This window comes from Hypomesus transpacificus, unplaced genomic scaffold (assembly GCF_021917145.1).
Source record: "Hypomesus transpacificus isolate Combined female unplaced genomic scaffold, fHypTra1 scaffold_208, whole genome shotgun sequence".
Taxonomy (NCBI): domain Eukaryota; kingdom Metazoa; phylum Chordata; class Actinopteri; order Osmeriformes; family Osmeridae; genus Hypomesus; species Hypomesus transpacificus.
Window position 1 is genome coordinate 267,603 of NW_025813748.1, and position 19,230 is coordinate 286,832.

Genomic DNA, 19,230 nt, shown 5'->3' on the forward strand with positions numbered 1-19,230 from the left:
ACTGAGAGACTTGGGGCCAGGGCAGAGTTCAGGGGTCAGAGCCAGGGTACTCCACATGGCTAGCACTGCAGCACACAGGTAACACTGAACACAAATTTGCTTTTCCATTTAACTGTAACTAGCAGCCTTCGCCCAGGTGCCTTTGTTTGCCCAGACTCACTTTGAGCTACAATTCTTGTATGGAATGTGCTATATAAATAAAGTCTTACTTACTTACTTACTTACTTACCTACCACAGAGCAAATCAAGGATTAGCTCACGGACAAACCTTTAGATAACTGGGAAAAGAAGTCAAACATGTTCATGAAGACCTGCAGGCATGTTAGCCATAATTCTGCTAACTGTGCCATGCTGGATGTCCATGGGCTGTTTTCGAATACATTAGAATTTTCTCATTACAACCAGTGTCAAAATACTAACAGGCGTGGTTCAAAACAAAAGTATCGTTTTTGAGATGTTACAACTTCTAAACAGACCATTGACTCATGTCTGCTGTCATCAGTTCAGTTGAATTACCAGTCAACACGTTCTGTTTTGTCACAATAACATTCCTGAATGGTCAGTATCCATGTGCCATTTTAGTGGCCAAAGGTTATGTGATGGGAGCTGACATGTCAAGTATGACATCATGCCAGTGGGTGGCATGCTGGGAGTGCTGCACCAGTGAGGTCACTGGTCTCCTAATGACGTCCTCAGGGTTCACAGTAGCAGCCTCCTCCTCCTTGGCCCTGGGTCTCCCCCTCTCCCTGCACAGGCCTGCTCAACACTTGGCCAGCCTCTACGCTCATCTCCTTATGGAGAACCACACAGACGGCATGCATAAAGCTAATGAATTAACTAAATATCAAAATATTGCATGTGATGGAAAATGTCTATGTATGTTCGCGACATTCACACCCCTAACATAGGAGGCAAGGATTTCTGATGAATAGTAAGATTCATTATCTATCACATCAGGGCTATGATTGGTGGAAAAAAAAACAAACACACAAAAAAAACCTTGGCACACAAAGATGGGGTGTGTTTTTGTGGTCAATAACTTGTGATTTCCAGACAAACATGGCCTCGGCAGAGTTGCTCTACATCCGTATTTGTTCTGCTCTGAATCATCGGTGGCCCAAAGCTGTTTTGATAAATAGCTACTCCAGGCAAGATCGGAGTATGCTCCCTGACACTGTAGGTCACATAACCTTGTTGTGGGGACTAAGACTAATGCAATGTGAAGTGTCAAGTTATTATACCCAAACCAGACTTTGGAGCCAGACCTGAGCCCTGCTGAAGAGAGGAAGTAGGTGGAACAAGGTAAGGTGAATACAGAAAGGTCTGAGGAGATCGTGAGCAAATCAGAGGGTAGATGAGCACTGTGCCGTAACACACTTAAAGGGGCAGGTGGAGTCAACGCAGGCCAATGGGAGGAGTTGCAGAGTTGATATGAATCCTTAATGTCTGCTTTCGAGCAGGTGAAATGCAGAACGCACTACTGACTCAGTAGCACATGATGATTGTCGAGAATTTGTTTGTTTACTTCAAGAGGACTAAATAATGCAGTAAAAATCCAACTTGAGGTGTCTCTTGAGCAAACGCCTGCACACCTGTCAAAGATTTGCAGCACGTTGTCTTTTGAGAGGGTTGCGGGAGGAAAACATGCTATTATTACAAAGCCAAGTAAACTTGAAGTAATTGTCTGCAGATGTTTGAAACACGCCACAGCTGTTAATACTGTGTGAAACATGAGCTATGAAATATAAATGCTGCAGCAAGGGATTGAGCACGCTCAGTATCAGACCACAAGCTACAGTAATGACTTCCCATCACATCCAGCCCGGAGATCCGACTCTCTACCACACCGAATACATCAACACAGGCATTTATACACCTGACCTGGAAGAACAATATTTTACAGAAAACATCTTCCCTTATTTGGGGATTTGATGTTAGTACACCTTACCAGAACAAAGACTTGCCACGCCTGCTGACATTACTCTATTGAGACGTACAGAGAACCTGTGTCTCCTGTCATACGCCTTCCATCCCTGAACCTGCCTTTCCCCAAAAAGGTACATTAAAGCAACCATCAGTTCGAGGAGGAAGCTGGAATTGCTCGTACAGCAGTAGCAGAAGAGAAGAGAGAGGGCACGTGGTAGAGACAGAGAAAGAGGAGACAGAGAGACAGAGAGGTAATGGTCAAATGACTTCAATACGCTTTGGAATGGAATTGAAAATGAAATCCAGAGATGCAAGGATAGGTGGGAGCAAATGTTAATTAACTGAACTGTTTAAAGCTCAAAGGCCAGTCTGGACTCATCTCTGCATGGGAATCAGCTGTCCTAATCTACTGTACTCTCACTATGGCCCTTTCGGTTCTCTCTTAATAAATCAGACTGGTCTGTACACTGTACTGAGTTGAGTGCTACAGTAGTGTCAGACGCAGCAAGTTCTGGCAAAGGATAATCAGCTTAATGTGTTCAAAAGCTTTATGTAAGAACTGATACGAATGCCTGAAACGGGTAAAAGACAGTAAAAGTACATTAATATGTCATCTACCTCGGCTGAAGACTGAAAACTGAAAAAAGTCTCAAAGTTTACTATTTACAGTAACACCCTCACTCGGACTAACAGTAAAAGCTGAAATCATATGAAATTGTTGTTCTTATTCCCTGATCAGATTTGCTCATAACCCACAGTGGGAAAGGAAACGCTTGTTTTTATGATGTCATATTTAATAAACATTAATTGAAAAAAACTGGAGAAAAGCCCCCTCTAGAGTGAAATAACAGGAATGTGCTGAAATATTTAAAGACACAAATGAAGAATAGGTTGATTTGTTGTATGTACTCTTTCAAATGCGCTTATTAATTTATCTTTTAACTCGAGCAAATGTCATTTGATGTAGTGCAAGGCAATAAGAGAGGCTTGAATTGTATGTGTCTGAACAACACTATCCTATTGAAATGTAACATGGGTCTTTGAACAATGTACTGTCCCACACCAGCAATAAATCAAATGACTAGAAAATTAAATTTCACATTTAACAGAATATGAACTCTACCTTAATAAAATAAATGATATCTTTCTTTAATTTAATTGGCGTCAGCTCAGATCCCACAGATTGCTAATATAATTCACTATTTCCATATTTAATGATGCATGCTTTTCATGGTAAATTTTACTTAGAAAACGGTTGCCTTTAATGAACCTAGAGACTACTGAAACAGTCACCCTCTGTCTTCATTCTAAAAGGTCCTTTAGACATGTCCTTTTGGAACCCAAACACGTTTGTTCGTGTTTTTTAATATGAGTAATCTGGGTGTAAAGCATGTAGTGTTCCATACAAATGAAGAGGATACAGGACTATTTAATTGAAACAGTATTGAACAGTACATCTATCAAGCAGGTTGGTATAGTGTTGGTTGTAATGGCTCCCTCCAAACTTTTCAGAGAAACAATCAAATAAATACTTTTTAGGACGGCCACTGAGAAAGTAGAAGAAAATGGATGTCGATTCCCATTTTAAATTGGTAACCAGTGACCCATTGAAACAGCCTTTCCACCACATACCGACTGAATAACTTGAATTAGAAGCGGCTGACATTTCATTTAATTGCACAAAGTATGTCTGGTCAATAGTAACCTCCAAACTAAGCTCAATTCAGTCTTCAGCTTCCAACCACAGTTTCAAATTAGATTAAATTACACTTAAATAGTGCGGTACGATAATTGGAAGTTGCTTTTTATATTCATAGCATCAATAAACAACTATACATTACAAATGAATATGTGTTTAGTGAAATAAAAACAGTTCTAATATCATGAAAGCAAAAGGTTTATTCATGTTTGAAATTACACAACTACCACAGGGAAGACTTTTCAGTCAAGGGTGTAGTCTGGTTATAAAGAAACACTAAACATCTTTAATACATTAGAATCACTGCCACAAATCATTTGTCATGACTTTATCAGTCTCAGAATCACATACAATACAAAAAAAGAGAAAGAAACTTTGAACCCTGTCAAACAGAGCTTGAAATGTACAGTTCTGAATACTGAGACCACTCTATGCATTACAGTTTTTATAATCTTTTTTTTTTTGCGTGATTTAGTAACAAGATGAGCAACATTCAAAATGTTCTTCAGTATGTACAACAGTTTTACTGTTTAGGGTTAATTTATCAACATTTTTCCCCCTTCCCTTCCCTATTCAAAATGTTCACCAACAATTTTCTTCCTATTTTGTTGTCATTTTCTCCATATTTATACTGTAGTATTAATATCATCAACATCACTTTTCTAGTTTTTGTCATTTTTACGTTGCAACACTGCAACTTTCTTTTCTTAAAAGATTAAAATTTACATTAGATTACATGAAAAAAAAAAAAAAGAGTTTACGGTATTACAAGATGTAATGATAAGATGTTATTAACGTAACTACATATAAAATGTTAAATAATGGGGACAAAAACCTATGATGGTGAGATCGTTTAGAGGTAGTAAGTGGCCACTCTAAGCTAAAGACATGTTGAAAATCTATTGGTTTCTATGAGTTTGAATGAGGTAATAGAGGCGTGTATTGATTGGTGAGAAGTATAAATACTCTTAAGCTATATTATATACAACCTATGCTAGGTGACTGGTATCCATATGTGTGTCAAAATGAAGGTGGGTAGCTTTACTGTTAAAACAAAAACTAAATACATGATTAGCCCAAAACGGAACAATATCAATTGATATTTTCCTCACCTCACATCATATTCGAAACAGTGGATGTTACGATATTATTCTCAAAACAATAGCTCATAGCGGTTTTCATCCCAAGTCTGTAGGCTGATGCAATTCGACCGTCCATGCTACTAAACAAAGGCTCGATAAAACACTGCATGTGCAGTAAGGCAAACAACAGAAAGTAAAACAACAGCAGATAGTGAGATGACAACACCAGTCAACATGGAGCTGCAGGAGCTAAACTGGCTGACTTCAGTCCTTCCGTTTGACAAAAAAAACCCCTGCTTGGTTGCTAACTAGAAGCTGGTTGGCCTAGGTGAGAAACATCCAGAGAGCCAAGGAAATTGTAAGCAAGTGAAAAAGATATGACAAAAAAGATATATAGCTATATATAGCTAGGTATATTGCATTGCAAATTAAGAATGTACTAAAATATATACGACAACACATAATGTTATCCAGCACTTAGGCTATATTTAGCTTGAGAGACAATGTATCATTCTGTTCCAGGAAAGTGTTATTGAGCGTAATTGTAAACTATAAAGGTCTGGGTCTTAGTTTAAGCTTTACATCAATGTGCTTACCCCTACAACAAACAAAGAAAAGATGGTGAATCATAGTAGCAAGACTTATGAAGATCGAGATACCACAATAAACTACCAAGAAAACATTAGGAGCCAACAATGTAGCCACAGCGTGGAAAGCAGATGATTCTGGTGGACGCAGCACACTTTCTTATTTTTTTTTAAAAAAAGAAAAGAAAATCCTTTTCTGGTTGGCCAGTCTGTGAATGTCCAGGCTACCCAGCAAAGAGATCAGGCGCAGCGGAAACAGATCAATTGGAAGTATCAGAGTGCACGCTCCCTGGTCCTTCTGTCGGGGAAATCACAGAAGATGGAGTAGTTGCATCTTGCCATCCGTTAGCCTGGAAAGAGAACATACAGATAATCACCACACAAAACAAAAATAATAGTTGTAATTAAAACTTTCATCCTTAATGAAGGAAATGTAGTTTTATGCTGAGAAATGTTGCTAAATAGCATGTGAGGAAATTCTGTGCAAGTTTAACAGGTGTCATAGTCTCGCACAGCTCCCTCCCTCTGACATGCGCACCCCGGATGACTACAACCAATCAACAAGCCAGCTACTCCACAGTATGCCGTATATCTATTTATACTTCTGAGGAGTGAGTTCAACCATTTCTTCTCGGTTACACAATGATGGATTAAGGAATATAGATTTGTTGTGAATTAATTAATAAAAATCAATGTTTCATATGATCCAGTACTTTGATCTCACAAGCTGGTGGGCATTCTTCTGCATTACACTAGCATAAGCAATGCGACTCCAGGAGGAGGAAGAAAAAAACCAAAACAAAAATCCTTGTGTGTCAACCAATAGGAGAGATCCCTGAAATCAATGTCTAATCAGATTTCAGCTTTGGCAGACAGCTTGTCGCTACATATTCTAATGTCAGTCAGGAAGGAGGAAGGCTGGGGCTGGGTGAGGCGGGGGATGCTGAGTGGAAGCGACAGGCCACGGCCTTTCAGAGAGAGCCCGTCTGAGCCAGCCTGACTGGGCTTGGCTCGCGGCAGAAACTAGCCTTTGCTGGATACCCTCCATCACCATGAACAAAGCAAAAGGTTAGCGTATGCTAATTTATCTATGATGCCCTTCATTATTCAAAACAATCCCTTTTGCTGCGTGGCACGCTAAGAGCTGTGGCACCCATGCGGAGCATTGTACAATATCATTTTTATTATTATTATTTTCCTCCCCTGGTATGTGTAGGCTGTACGCTTCGATTTGGATTCCTCAGACTCAGAACGTTGTACCGAATGTACAAAAGTACATTCTCAGATGCCTTGTTTGACGTATTGACTTTTCGGTGAGGTTTATTTTGTGTGCTGTGGTAATTCAGTGAACCCTGTCCTAAACCGAGCAGGAAAGTGAGAAACCTTGAGAGAGAGTGTGAAGCACTTCATTTGAGCTTGCTAGAAGTTGACACTTCCTCTGAAAGGCTCACGGCTAAAGGGCCCTCCACAAACACTAGATGACACTAAGCTCTTTGAAAACAAACAATAGTCTTTAGTGTCTGTTCAATTTCAACACAGTTTAGCCTGAGCCATTCCAGTGCAATTTAAAAGATGAAGCCACTGCACTGTGTAATGGTCATCCTCAGTAGAAATGTAAAAACAATATAGCCTATTGTTTTAAATATTCTATATTATATGTTTGTATTTGGAAGCACATCTTAAGTTATGTACTTTGTCAACTATATTTATTTTGAAATCTACATACTACCTCAAGAGATTTCCTCTCAATAGTAATTTTAGCCAGCAGGAAAGATATTCTAAGGTGAAAGAAAGCTTTGTCAACATTGCTGTCACAGAAACGGCAGAATAAAACGCAAATATTTTGTTCTCTGATATGGCTGAGAGAAAGATGTCAGTTACAATTTATTTCTCCTCTGCGTTTCTCTCTTCTTTCTCTCTCTCACGTCAATGAATTAATCTTTACTCTGATGGCTTTATTTTATGCAGCATATTAAAAAAGAACATACCATATCAACCCTCATCAAGGAAGATAGAGTTCACACCAGGAAGAGCCTGCAGGCTATCCGGCTCTGATTTTATCATGATGGTAGATCCTCTGAAGCATTCAAAACAGCGAAATGAAACCCAACTAAAGACCTTTTTATTTCCATCCAGCTGGAGACATGCTTATTATAAAAGCAAAACTATTAAACTCAAAACGCATGTTTTTTCTTTTCTTGTCTGGGCTGTGATCTGGGTGTGATTTATTTGATTCAGTTTTTATCTACAAATGAAAACACCTGCGCACAGTCATCAGTGTCATCTCCCTGCTTCAGGAACTTACAGAACATCACCGGCTGATGCTTAGTGGAACGTGGTTTTATTAGCAGAGATACTGTTTGAGCTGCTGGTTTTACAACACCTCTCACTAAATGTACCTTTGGTTTGTGATACCTTCAAACATAAACATAAAACACAACACTGTAGGATAAACAAGAGAAAAGAGGACAAATTGGTGTTTTGATTTAGCCTTAATCGCATGTTTGTAGTTTTTAGGCATGAGGTTTCAGTACAGAAAGCACAAATAAATGAACATAAAATAGGTTTAACAGTGCAACACTACAATCGTGCGGTAACACCAAATCGCATCTAGGCTACATCTGGAAGAGCAGGAACACATGAGGACTTACGTGTGGACTGTACATGGCGTTCCCTCCCAGAACCTCACTGTATCCTGCTGTCTGACTGATAACATGTCGCAGGGTATCCACCTGAACATACACACAACGGGAGAGAGAGAGAGAATGCGGGCAAGCTTGTCAGTTCACTTTCTCATAGACGATAGTCCTTATACACATGCTCAATGCCACGTAATCAAACATACAGCACATGGCCCAGTTGGGAAAGCACTCTGGAAACATTCAAACACACTAACCAGCCTATCCACATGAGTTGAAGGCTTACTTAATATGAGCTTTACTCATGGCCACTGTGTGGTGAAAGGTAGTATGGTTCTAGATAACCAAAGCGACGTGTACATATTCCACCCTTGAATAAATCAGTTTCTATGAAAAAAGTTATAGAGGGGACTTGTATACGTAAGAAACTGTGACAATCAATGTACTTTGAGTGGCAATGTAACAAAGTACATTGACATTAATTATAATGAAGCTATAGAATAACGAATGACATAAAAGTGATACATTGTCTATAAGGAGCTAATAACTATTAAGCGCTTACATAATAATCACTGTCACCATAGCTACCGCTAACCTTTTAAATGTTTATGTGGCCCTAAAGTACAACTGACTGCAAGGACAAACACAATCATCACAACACTACATGTAACAAAGACAGGAGAGTGTACAGGAAGAGGAAAGAATTAGGAAAAAACACAGTACCATAAACCCAATACCAACCCAAGAGCTCAAGTCAAAGCCAAATGCACTCACAAAACTAAGTCTGTTCAAACATACTCAAGACGAATTCATCGACCCATCTGAAGCTTAATTGATAATGTAACAGCATACATGTTTAAATGTTGATATCAATGGGGTGGGATCGCTTTAGCGGGCCTGGGATATTTCATCCAAAGCGAATGTGAGTCAGTGTACACTTTAGGGTTCAGCCCAGATGGTGAGGAGCATATGTCAGGGAAGTCCACTTTTACAGTGGAGACCTCACAGTGGGAATGGGCCTGGCCGGGGAACGGCCAGCAGGTCTTATGTACTGCACGTCAATCTGCATTGTGGATGGCGCCGTGCACAGTCGAGACAAGGACGGCTGGTAGCGCTGGACCTGGCCTTGAGCGTTGGTCCTACCTGTGACTGCACATTGGCTCCGACTTGTTGCCCTTGGTAAGAATCCCCATTCAGACTCTGCATGCTCAAGAACATGTCCCCAGAGTTTGGGAGGTTAAATGACCCTGACGAACCTGAAAAGGGAAGATGTAAGTAGCTGAATAACCAGACAGCTGTCAGGAAAGAGACACCACCACACACAGCATGTGCACACGCTCACGCACAAACAAGCATACTGTACCTACATACACTACACACACACCTAGTAACACAGAGAGAAAGAATCCTAGAGACAAGCAACACGACAAAGTCAAAGAAACGTGAAAAGAAAGATAAGGAAGGAAGAGAAACAAGATAGATAGGACAAACAAGGCCTAACTCTGAGAGGTGTGCAGACTGTCACCAGACAGACAGGGTCAACAAACAAAACAGACATCACATGACAGGGGAGCCAGTCTCTGTGTGGCTGATGGACTAGGGGCTCCTAACATTTCCTCATCACTGACGGCCTATCTATTGTCAGTGGGGGATAACAACATAACATGGCAAGGACAAGGACAATCAAAAAGTTTATTAAAAGAGCAGTACCAGTGAACATGTTGGTTAAAAGACTGTTTTTGCTCTCTGCAGAGTCCAGCTGAAATTCTTCATCTTTCATCTGGAATCCTGAGAGCAAGAGAGAGGGGGTACTACTTCATGAAACTTTACCACATCTGGTCGGCTCTACGGAAACACTCGAACTTCGAACTGTGCACTTAGAATCCTTAATTTTCTGCTGTACATACTTTATATTTGCACTGTTTTTCAAAGCTTTGGTGTATCCCCTCTGTAGCTCAGTCACGGCTACACTCACTAACACATCACAGTTACACTGTACATTTTACAAGTTAGCTTAGCATGATGTTAGCATATGTGATTTGTAGTGTTCAGTACTGTAGGTTTCAGTAGCAGTGTTTTAGGTTGGAGTATTCACATAGTTATGTGCTGTAGCTGTGTGTCGTCCCCCCGTCCCCCCTTCATTTAAAAAAAGAAATCTGTCTTGAATTCAACGCTCTGATATGCTGTGGAATTCGTTGTGACAAAAATGGGGATTGAAGAAGAGCCAGGGGAACACCACGAGACCCCAGTGACATCATTCTGAACTGTTGTCTTTTTGCCAAAAATACACGTGTTTTCGGTTCACAACGTTCTCTTTATGCATGAGTTTGCCTGTCTTATTCGGCATCAACTGTCTGAAAGCCAGGAGACTGTGCGATCCCTAGGCGGGAGGGGGGGGGAGAGTGTGGGGGGGGGGGGGCGCAACCTGTCACTCCTGCCTGCCTGCCTGCCTGGGACAATGGTGCATGAGAGGGGGTGAGGTGATGGGGGCTGGGGGGGAGTGGGTCTGGCTGTGGGTGGCACAGTGTGGGTCTGTGTGTGAGGTGGGGGGGGGGAGTCTCCTGGAGCTGGGAGCGATGTGAGGTGGGCTGTGGGTAGGTGGCAGTTCCTGGGCCTGTGTGGTGGTGGTGGTGGTGGTGGTGTGGGGTGCCTACCAGAGTTGGGGGTGGTGGGGGAGTTGGTCTGGCTGTTCTGCACGGCGGCGGCCACGGCGTGGGCTGCCGTTACGGCGGTCTTGGCGGCGTAGAGGTTGGCCTCTTCCTGGAACTTGCCGATGTTTTTCTTGTAGCGGATTCTCTTGTTGCCGAACCAGTTGGAGACCTGAGGGAGGGGCACAGAGGGAGCCTGTGTGTCAGAACCTCAGACAGACACTGTGCACTCAGCAGTGTGATTGCTTCAAGATGTCACGTTTGGCTCCATCAAGTACCCAATTCCCAGCCCACGCAGTAATGTCCACTGGGTACACTGGTTAATTAAGCCGTAATAGGGAATCAGTTGTGCGTTATCATGAACGGGAGCATGACATTCTCTCTGTTTGTCTCCAGATAAAACCAACACACCGGGGGCTGATTTTCTCCCACAACACAAAGTTCATCTCGTTTCATGACAATGCGTGCCGTGCCAGTTGTTAAGGAAACACTTGTTCGGCATGGCACTTGATGCAGACCAATGTAGTCTAAAGTGTGGAACTGAGTTTAATATACGTGAATGGGAAAAGTGTGTGTTCAGAGGAAATGCAGGAAACTCGTTTCCTTTCTAAATGAACACCTTCCCTGCCTCTCCCCGTTCTGCACGAGGACATGCAGCACCATGGAGGCGGGTTCGAGGGAAAACGATTATTCGATGGTGAACCCTGGCTCTGCAATGATACAGTAATAATAATGAGATGATGGTTGTTTTGTGATGGTACTATAAATGACCGTCCTGTCGCTGTGCCAGGTCCGTGTGTCTGCCTGCTCCGAGACCAGCTGCACCTAATGACGCTATATTTAATTTCCACCTCCACGCTTACAGTTTTATACCTCCAGCACACTGGCCACTCTACAGCCGCAAACCAAAGGCATGGCATCATATCACTGCTACCCCGCATGTCTCTGTGCTTCTAAATCTTTCATATATAGGCAATTAAAATTAATGACTATTCAGTCGAGGCCCTGTGTTGGCAGGGTTTCCTTGACATCAATTGTTTGATGGGTTTACCTAGAGGTTAAACTAACAAGCAAGGTTTAATTGGAAGCAATGAAAGCACTAGCAACCATCCTTTCTACTTAACCTGCTTAGGGAGTATTTTAAGGGCAGGACGGGTATCTAGCGTATAGATCACAGAGCACTGCACTAAGATAGATCAAGCAAATCTTAGTGCTGGCATTTCTATCACTATGTTTTGTACAATCAAACATTTTTATTTCTTTCGGATCAATATCGTCTTAGCTATTAATTGAGCACTACTTCACAATTGATGCGAGTAGAGCCACACAATCTGCAAACTGTCTAAACAAAATAAAAAATGCTCTGTCACTTAATATTTCATCATATTATATTAAGTGTCAAATAAATTATGTAATAAGCTGAATTAAGTGTGCAACAGTAGAAGCTAATGAACATAACAGAGATTCTATCCATAAACTGCTCTGTTTCTGATAAAGTGATTGGAATGGAAGGGGAGGAAATGGAATTCCATGCAAACGCCTTCATTTACCTGAACATGATCAGAACCTAGTTAGTTGGGACAGAGTTGCTATGACTGCATCCTGCCACTGTATGGTGTTGCAAGCCCGGAGAGTTCTTGTTGCAACACCCCGGGTATTACGAGGCCAATCCCCTGCTCTCCTCACATTTCTCTCCTGCTCACTGAACTCTGGCTCCAGTGATTCCCGGGTTCAGCTAAACATTGTGTAAATGCAGGCACCATGCTAGAGACCACAACCCAATCCACAGAACTAATTCCCTTTTATCTTGTGGTAGGCCGTGCATTCAATTGGCTGCTCTGTATAGTGAGATCCAGGTTCTCCGAGTGGATTTCCTGACCTCGATGCACAGCACACTGCCTCAGAGGGAGTGATTGTGTAATGGCCACGCAACGACTCCTCACAAGAACACGACACCAGGGTGGTTCTCAGCGACCCACGGGAGAGGCCCCTACGACTGGACTTAATAATTCACTATCATTTCCACCCCATTCCGGGTCAATACACTGCTCTTGTCTTCGAAAGAGAACGCAGAAGTGTTCGAAGACCTAAATACAACTGGTTTTGGAACGCTATCTTAAGGGAGCCTTACAGGGGATCTGCAATGGGGTCTTTTATTACCCAGGCAAAGGTGGTCTCGCCGGCTGTGCTGCTAACGCTATAAATAATAGAGGAGGGATCATGAATACTTAACACCTAAGCTCAAGACATCCTTCTGTTAAATATATAATGATCTGAAAAATTGATAAATGTCGCTCATTTGAGGATGGCAAGCTATGACCCCGGTCTGTGAGCCAACGTGTCCGAGAGTCTGTCTCTGGACAATGTGCAGGGCTGCACGTCTGTGCCGGGGGGAGGAAGGGGGAGGAGGGGGGAGGAGGGGGGAGGAGGGGGGAGGAGGGGGGAGGAGGAGGGGTGGAGGAGTGGGGAGGAGGGGGGAGGAGGGGTGGAGGAGGAGGGGGGGGTAGCGTTACTGCCCAGCAACCCTGCCTGGAGATTATATCAATGATGGCCCCTGACACATTCATAAACCCCCCGATACAAACCACGACCGTCCAATCCCACGCCATCGTTTGGGAGGCCAGCTGTCTTGCATGCAACCTGACAGAGTGAAATAATAAGCCTGTCTCCTGCACTTAGAGGCCCATTGCCTTGTGAAGTGAGGTAATATCTCGAACAACATCATGAGATCCCCTCACATCACGGTTAGCGTCGCTGGTACCAACAAACCCGTCTGCGCTGGACGGAATAATCTCAGGATATGTTGTTGTCCTCACCGCTAAACAAGTCTCACACAGTCTCACACAATTGCACACTAGTCGTAAAACACCACTAATTCCAGGCTCTGTGAATACAACAGGAGCAGGTAGTGCTGGGTAATGTAGGCACAGCCAACAGTTTGACAACAAGCCCATTTCAGGCCGGATCCCCTGAGAAGCAGAGTAACTTCATCTCCAGTTTCAGGCTCTGGGGCGCTCTGAGAAAAGGTACTTAGGACTTAGACTCTGCATAGAGCTCAGTCACAGCCCCTTGCTACAGTATACTCACTTAGCTAGAGCGAACTGAAGCACTGAGAAAGTAGTCAATATGAATGCCTGCAGTGGCCTGAGCTTGTCAAGGGAAGCCTTGCTAATGGGGTTTGAGATGACTTCAAGTGAATTCTTAAAAGCCCTCTTATTTCTCCACAGACCCGTTTTGTTCTCGTGGGAACTTGCAGCGACCTGTTTAGCGTGACTCTCAGGGAGCACTGGAGTTCCCGGTCTGATTCCCTTCAACGAACACAAGGCACACTCGAGCAGGACAAGGTGGAGAGATGGACATTACTACCGCTACGACAGAAGTCAAAAACAAACAAACAAATACAAAAAGAAAACTTGTGTGAAAGCAGTTTTTGTGATGGGCGTGGCAGTAAACAAAATGTGACACCATCAAAGCAAATACAGAACATGGGGTGGGTGGGTGGGTGTGAATGTGAGTGTATAATGTCATGACGTGAAATAAACAGTAGCCGTCTATGAAAAGGACACAAAGATCCCTGTTAGCTTCAATCAGAAGACACAGCTACAGTAGCACATTCCTATGGAGGATCAGCCAAGCCTGCAGTGAAGCTACAAGACTTGTCCAGTGTTATACATCTGGGTTTGGCATCACAAGGATCTCCACAAAAAAAGGGGGGGGGGGTTATCAGTCCACTGAGGTGAGGCTGGGAGGGGGTGGGGGTGGGGTCTGTGTGCAGTGTTGGACTGTGAAGGTGCACAATACAGAAACCAAGGGAGGGTACAGAGAATGAGAACATCAACAGTGGTGCAGGAGAAGTCAGGACATACCTGTGATACTGTGATGGTGCTCCCCACCCCCTGAAGGCAAAAAAGAATGGGCTTTTACAGTTTCTGACTCCTCATTCCTGCACTAGAAAATACCCCTCCACATCCCCTCCCCACAGACAAAAAAGAGAGAACATTAAAAGATCGATTCTTATTTTATAGATCATCAGAAATCTTACTCTAAAAATGTTTGGCCAGTGGCTACAACCATGAATTACTATGTACTTAGTACAAAATATGAAGCACAATGGAGAGTGGGTTTGAATGGGTTTGGTGTGAGGGGGTACTATTGCCTTCAGGTTAACCCAACTAAGAGGCTTTTTCGAAGAAAAAAAAAGCGGGAGAGTCACATGAAATGACCTGGTCTTTTAAACAGCGCCACCTGCTGTCAGCTGGCAGAGTCCCTAGACACTGGTATCTCAGCCTCACACCTGGGAGTTCCCGTTATTAGCATGGGCTGTGTATGGACTGGTGGGACTCAGTGCCAGAGACCAGACTGACAGCAGCAGTGGCCTATCAGAACAGAGGACGTAGAGCCCTGAGCGGACAGAGAGGACACACATGGCGGATGGGAATGAGAAAGCAAATGGCAGGATAGGCTAGCATGAATGGCTAAGGAGGACCTTACTGAGACCAGTATGACCCCCCTCGCACCCCTCCCCCTCCCACTCCCCTGTGGCCTCTGCTCTGACTGACTAGCCTCACCCCGGGCTGAGGTGACCCCCAGCTCAATGTCAGGGTTAGGTAAGGACATTGTGCTCGAGCGGCCTAGCCGCCCCTCCAGCTGGGAGGAACTGAAGTCGGGGGGGGGGGGTGGGGGGGGGGGGGGGCCTCCAGTACTGCCCACCCCAGCCTGCCCACCCTCCAGACCCTGAGCCTAAGACAGGCGAGCGTCACCCACCTGGGAGACTGTGATGCTGCACTTCTTGGCCAGCTCCTCCTTAGCTTCCTCGCTGGGGTAGGGGTTGCTGAGGTGCGAGTAGAAATACTCGTTCAAGATCTCCGTGGCCTGCTTGCTGAAGTTCCTCCGTTTCCGCCTGAGTGGTGGACAGAATGAGATAAAGGGCCCGCGGGCTTGTTAGCAAGGACCAGCATGAACTCATCCGTTTGGATCGGACAAACTGCACGATCATTTTCACACATAAATGCTGAAAATAATGAGGGATGGAAGTCTGGGAGATTCAGGAGAACAATATTGTGTCGGGGCTCCCAACACCATCCTCAACCAACGCACACTTCACCATCCCCCCCCCCCCCCCCACCACCACCACCAATTTATTTCCACACAAACACATAACCGCCCACACACACACACATGTAAACACATCAATTCTATGCACAGTTGAATGTGGTCTGTTGGTCTCTAGATGTGTGGTCCAGGCGTGTAATGGTGTTAGGCCCAGTGGACGCCAGGCCCTGCTGAGAGAGCAGCCAGTCGGACAGCATCTCCCTGCATTATAGAAATCAGGACATGCACAGCTGAGCACCCTTCCTGAAGTGCCACAACCCCGGGGAACTCCAGCAGGAACAAAGCTACTCTAACAAGACCAGCCCGCCTGCCTGCCTGCCTGCCCTCCCCCTCCTGCCTGCCTGCCTGCCACCCACCCTCCCCCTCCTCCATCCCCCCCCATCCCCTCTGTCCCCAGGGCCCTACTTATCATGTTATTGAGCATTCGTTTATTTTGCCTTGTTTACTGCACTTCATACGACCAAATGTACTTGTGCTTTGCTTATTTGGCCTTAAGTTCCCCCGCTCTCTCTCTCTCTCTCTCTCTCTCTCTCTCTCTCTCTCTCTCTCTCTCTCTCTCTCTCTCTTCCCCCTCTCTCTCTCTCTCTCTCTCTCTCTCTCTTTCTCTCTCTCCACACAACTACAGTCTACCAAACTGGCGGCGACACCTGCAGCACAGAACACCTGCTGGTGACCCTCGCTTTCTGCGACCACACAGGTCCAGTTTACCCCCACTCCACTTCATCTTAAATGCTCTCAAATGCTGTTTCATGTCGAGCTAATGTATGGCACATGCGTTTAATGGAAGATACATGCAAAAGGTTGTGTGGTAAAGAAAGGGCTAAACATCCTATCGGACGCAAATCTTTTTTGTTTAGTTTTTCGAGGCCATAGGACAACAAAAACATACTTTCCAGAGACACACACGCACACACAAATCACACACGCACACACAACACACACACAAGACACACAACACACCCACAATCACCGACCTGGCATCGAGGAAGCGAGACCTCAGGATCATGACGGCTTCGCAGGTGCTCTGCTTCAGCTGCATCTGGATGGAGGAGAACTTGCGGTGGATGATGCCCACCATGCGCTCGATCTCCTTGGGGGAGATGGGTCTGGTCCGGCTCTGCTCCCTCAGCAGGTTCATCACGTGGGTGGTGAACTCGTTACAGGCCTGCAGGAGAAGGTCACGTCACCTGAGTGTCTGAGCCGGGGGGAATCTCAGCGACCCCCCCCCCCACCCAACGAGCCTGTTTACCTCAGGAAGTAACCCTGGCAACACTTTATGTGAAGCTCACGTTACCTACCATGCAAGTACATGGCGCTACCAGTAGTGACAACCGTGTCGTTCCGGTTCAGTAAGAACTGGTGTGAGAGTTACATGGTAGTTGGTGGAACCTTAATGTTAAGTGTCGCCTTGGTTCCTTCCTGACACGTTTGCTGCTGGGGGTGATTTGGGATGATTGTAAGAACTGTAGTCTGTTTTCTCTTTATCTGTTTAGGCTCTGGGCACCAGGACTGCTCCTCCCACTGCTGAGAGCGTTAACGACTGAACAGGTGAAGTCATCTACGAATGCAAATGGTGATTTACAATTTGGCTTTGGCCCCGGCACTGAGAGAGTTTAAACAGCTTTTGGTTAAACCGGTAGTTCATACATGATTAATTAGAATAACTCATTTATGGAGTGTGCGCTTTAGCTCATTACTCTGAATAAAATGTGGTAAGTATTTGCATTTAGATAATTAAAACGTGGAAACAGCCTTAAGAAAGATGTCCTCACTGCAGGCCAAGCTGCCTCCTCTTCACTCAGAGTGCTGAGACTAAATTAGTCTAATTCTCTGGCGCGCTGAGGCATCATGGGTAAACCTCGCGTGTTGTCCCACAATGCATCTGCGTCTCACTGCCAAAGCGCAGAGCGCTGGGAGAAAGAGACGATCGTGCTCCTCGTTTTCACAGATATGACCACACTGCTCCCCAGGGCCTTGTCATGTTCCACAACATGTTGGAGATATCGTGCTCTGTTCAGGATGTTGCAGGTGTGTGGTTGATCCACAGGCAACATTTTCAGATAGACACATAAAGGGATAGACACCAGGAGAGATAGTGTGATAGGGGACGATGAGGAGCCTGTTGAATGCTCGACCAGACGGATGGCTAGTCCCGGAAAGGTCGCAAGTTCAAGTCCTCCCCTGTACAGTGTGTTGTTTTGGATCCAAAGTATCCGCTAAATGAAATGAATCGGCGCGTGTCTCCTACCTGTTCATATTTCTCCAGCTCCGTGTGATAGATCTGTCTGATCTGGGTGAGTTTGGCTCTGTAGTCCGAGTGTTCGATGGAGTTGTCGGCCGCGCCGCCCGCCGCCGCTGCCGCTGCCGCCGCCGCCGCCGATCCTCCGCCCTTCTCCGGGCCGGACACGCCCTCCGCCAGGAGCATGTTGTCCAGCCGCATGAGCTGGGGGTCCGGAGGATCCTCCTCCTGGGCACCCCGAATACTCAGACCTGGGAGGAGAGAGGGGGAGGAGGAGAGGGGGAGGAGGAGGAGGAGAGGGGGAGGAGAGAGGGGGAGGAGGAGAGGGAGAGGAGGAGAGGGGGAGGAGGAGAGGGAGAGGAGGAGAGGGAGAGGAGGAGAGGGGGAGGGGAGAGGGGGAGGAGGAGAGGGGGAGGAGAGAGGGGGAGGAGGAGAGGAAGAGGAGGAGAGGGGTGGAGGAGAGGGGGAGGAGGAGGAGAGGGAGAGGAGGAGAGGGGTGGAGGAGAGGGGGAGGAGGAGAGGGGGAGGAGGAGGGGAGGGAGAGGAGGAGAGGGGTGGAGGAGAGGGAGAGGTGGAGGGTCAATTTAAGAAAACATATGTATATGTGTCAATCTCTCTATTATTGCAGCAAACATTGCAAATTTAATTACGACGCACGTATATAAAACTAGATGGAACTAAAAGTGTGGGGCGATTAGCAGCTCTGCATCAAAATCTCTGGCTGGTGTGTAAAGTATGACTGGTGTGGGGACTCCCTGTGGGCATAGACTGGCTCCCAGCCCTGCCTCTCCTGTGGGTGCCTCTGAGTCTCCAGGACCCAGCCCTGCCTCTCCTGTGAGTGCCTCTGAGTCACCAGGACCCAGGCCTGCCTCTCCTGTGAGTGCCTCTGAGTCACCAGGACCCAGGCCTGCCTCTCCTGTGAGTGCCTCTGAGTCACCAGGACCCAGGCCTGCCTCTCCTGTGAGTGCCTCTGAGTCACCAGGACCCAGGCCTGCCTCTCCTGTGAGTGCCTCTGAGTCACCAGGACCCAGGCCTGCCTCTCCTGTGAGTGCCTCTGAGTCACCAGGACCCAGGCCTGCCTCTCCTGTGGGAACCCCTGGTGGGTCAGAAGGCTGAGCGGTTGGGAGTCGGGCTATTAATCAGAAAGTTATTGGTTCGATTCCCGACTGTAAGTTGCTCTGGATAAGAGCGTCTACTAAATGACTAAATGTAACAGCCACATCCATACCCTGACACACACTCAACTATGAGACGGCACTTCTCTTCTCTGAGAGGATGCTGAACCCATCTGGATAGTG

The 19,230-nt window shown here is 45.5% G+C and overlaps 1 protein-coding gene across 1 annotated transcript; it reads right to left on the reverse strand.

The window, feature by feature from the left end:
* Positions 1 to 3,849: 3,849 nt before the first annotated feature.
* On the reverse strand, positions 3,850 to 19,028 carry pbx3b (pre-B-cell leukemia homeobox 3b; the record flags this gene model as incomplete). Its single annotated transcript, XM_047013923.1, has 10 exons — positions 3,850 to 5,644; positions 7,946 to 8,026; positions 9,077 to 9,189; positions 9,644 to 9,721; positions 10,588 to 10,753; positions 14,448 to 14,477; positions 15,346 to 15,481; positions 16,668 to 16,858; positions 17,942 to 18,183; positions 18,713 to 19,028. Coding segments are annotated over 10 exons (1,443 nt in total), but the record flags the coding sequence as incomplete, so codon positions are not given.
* Positions 19,029 to 19,230: the final 202 nt, after the last annotated feature.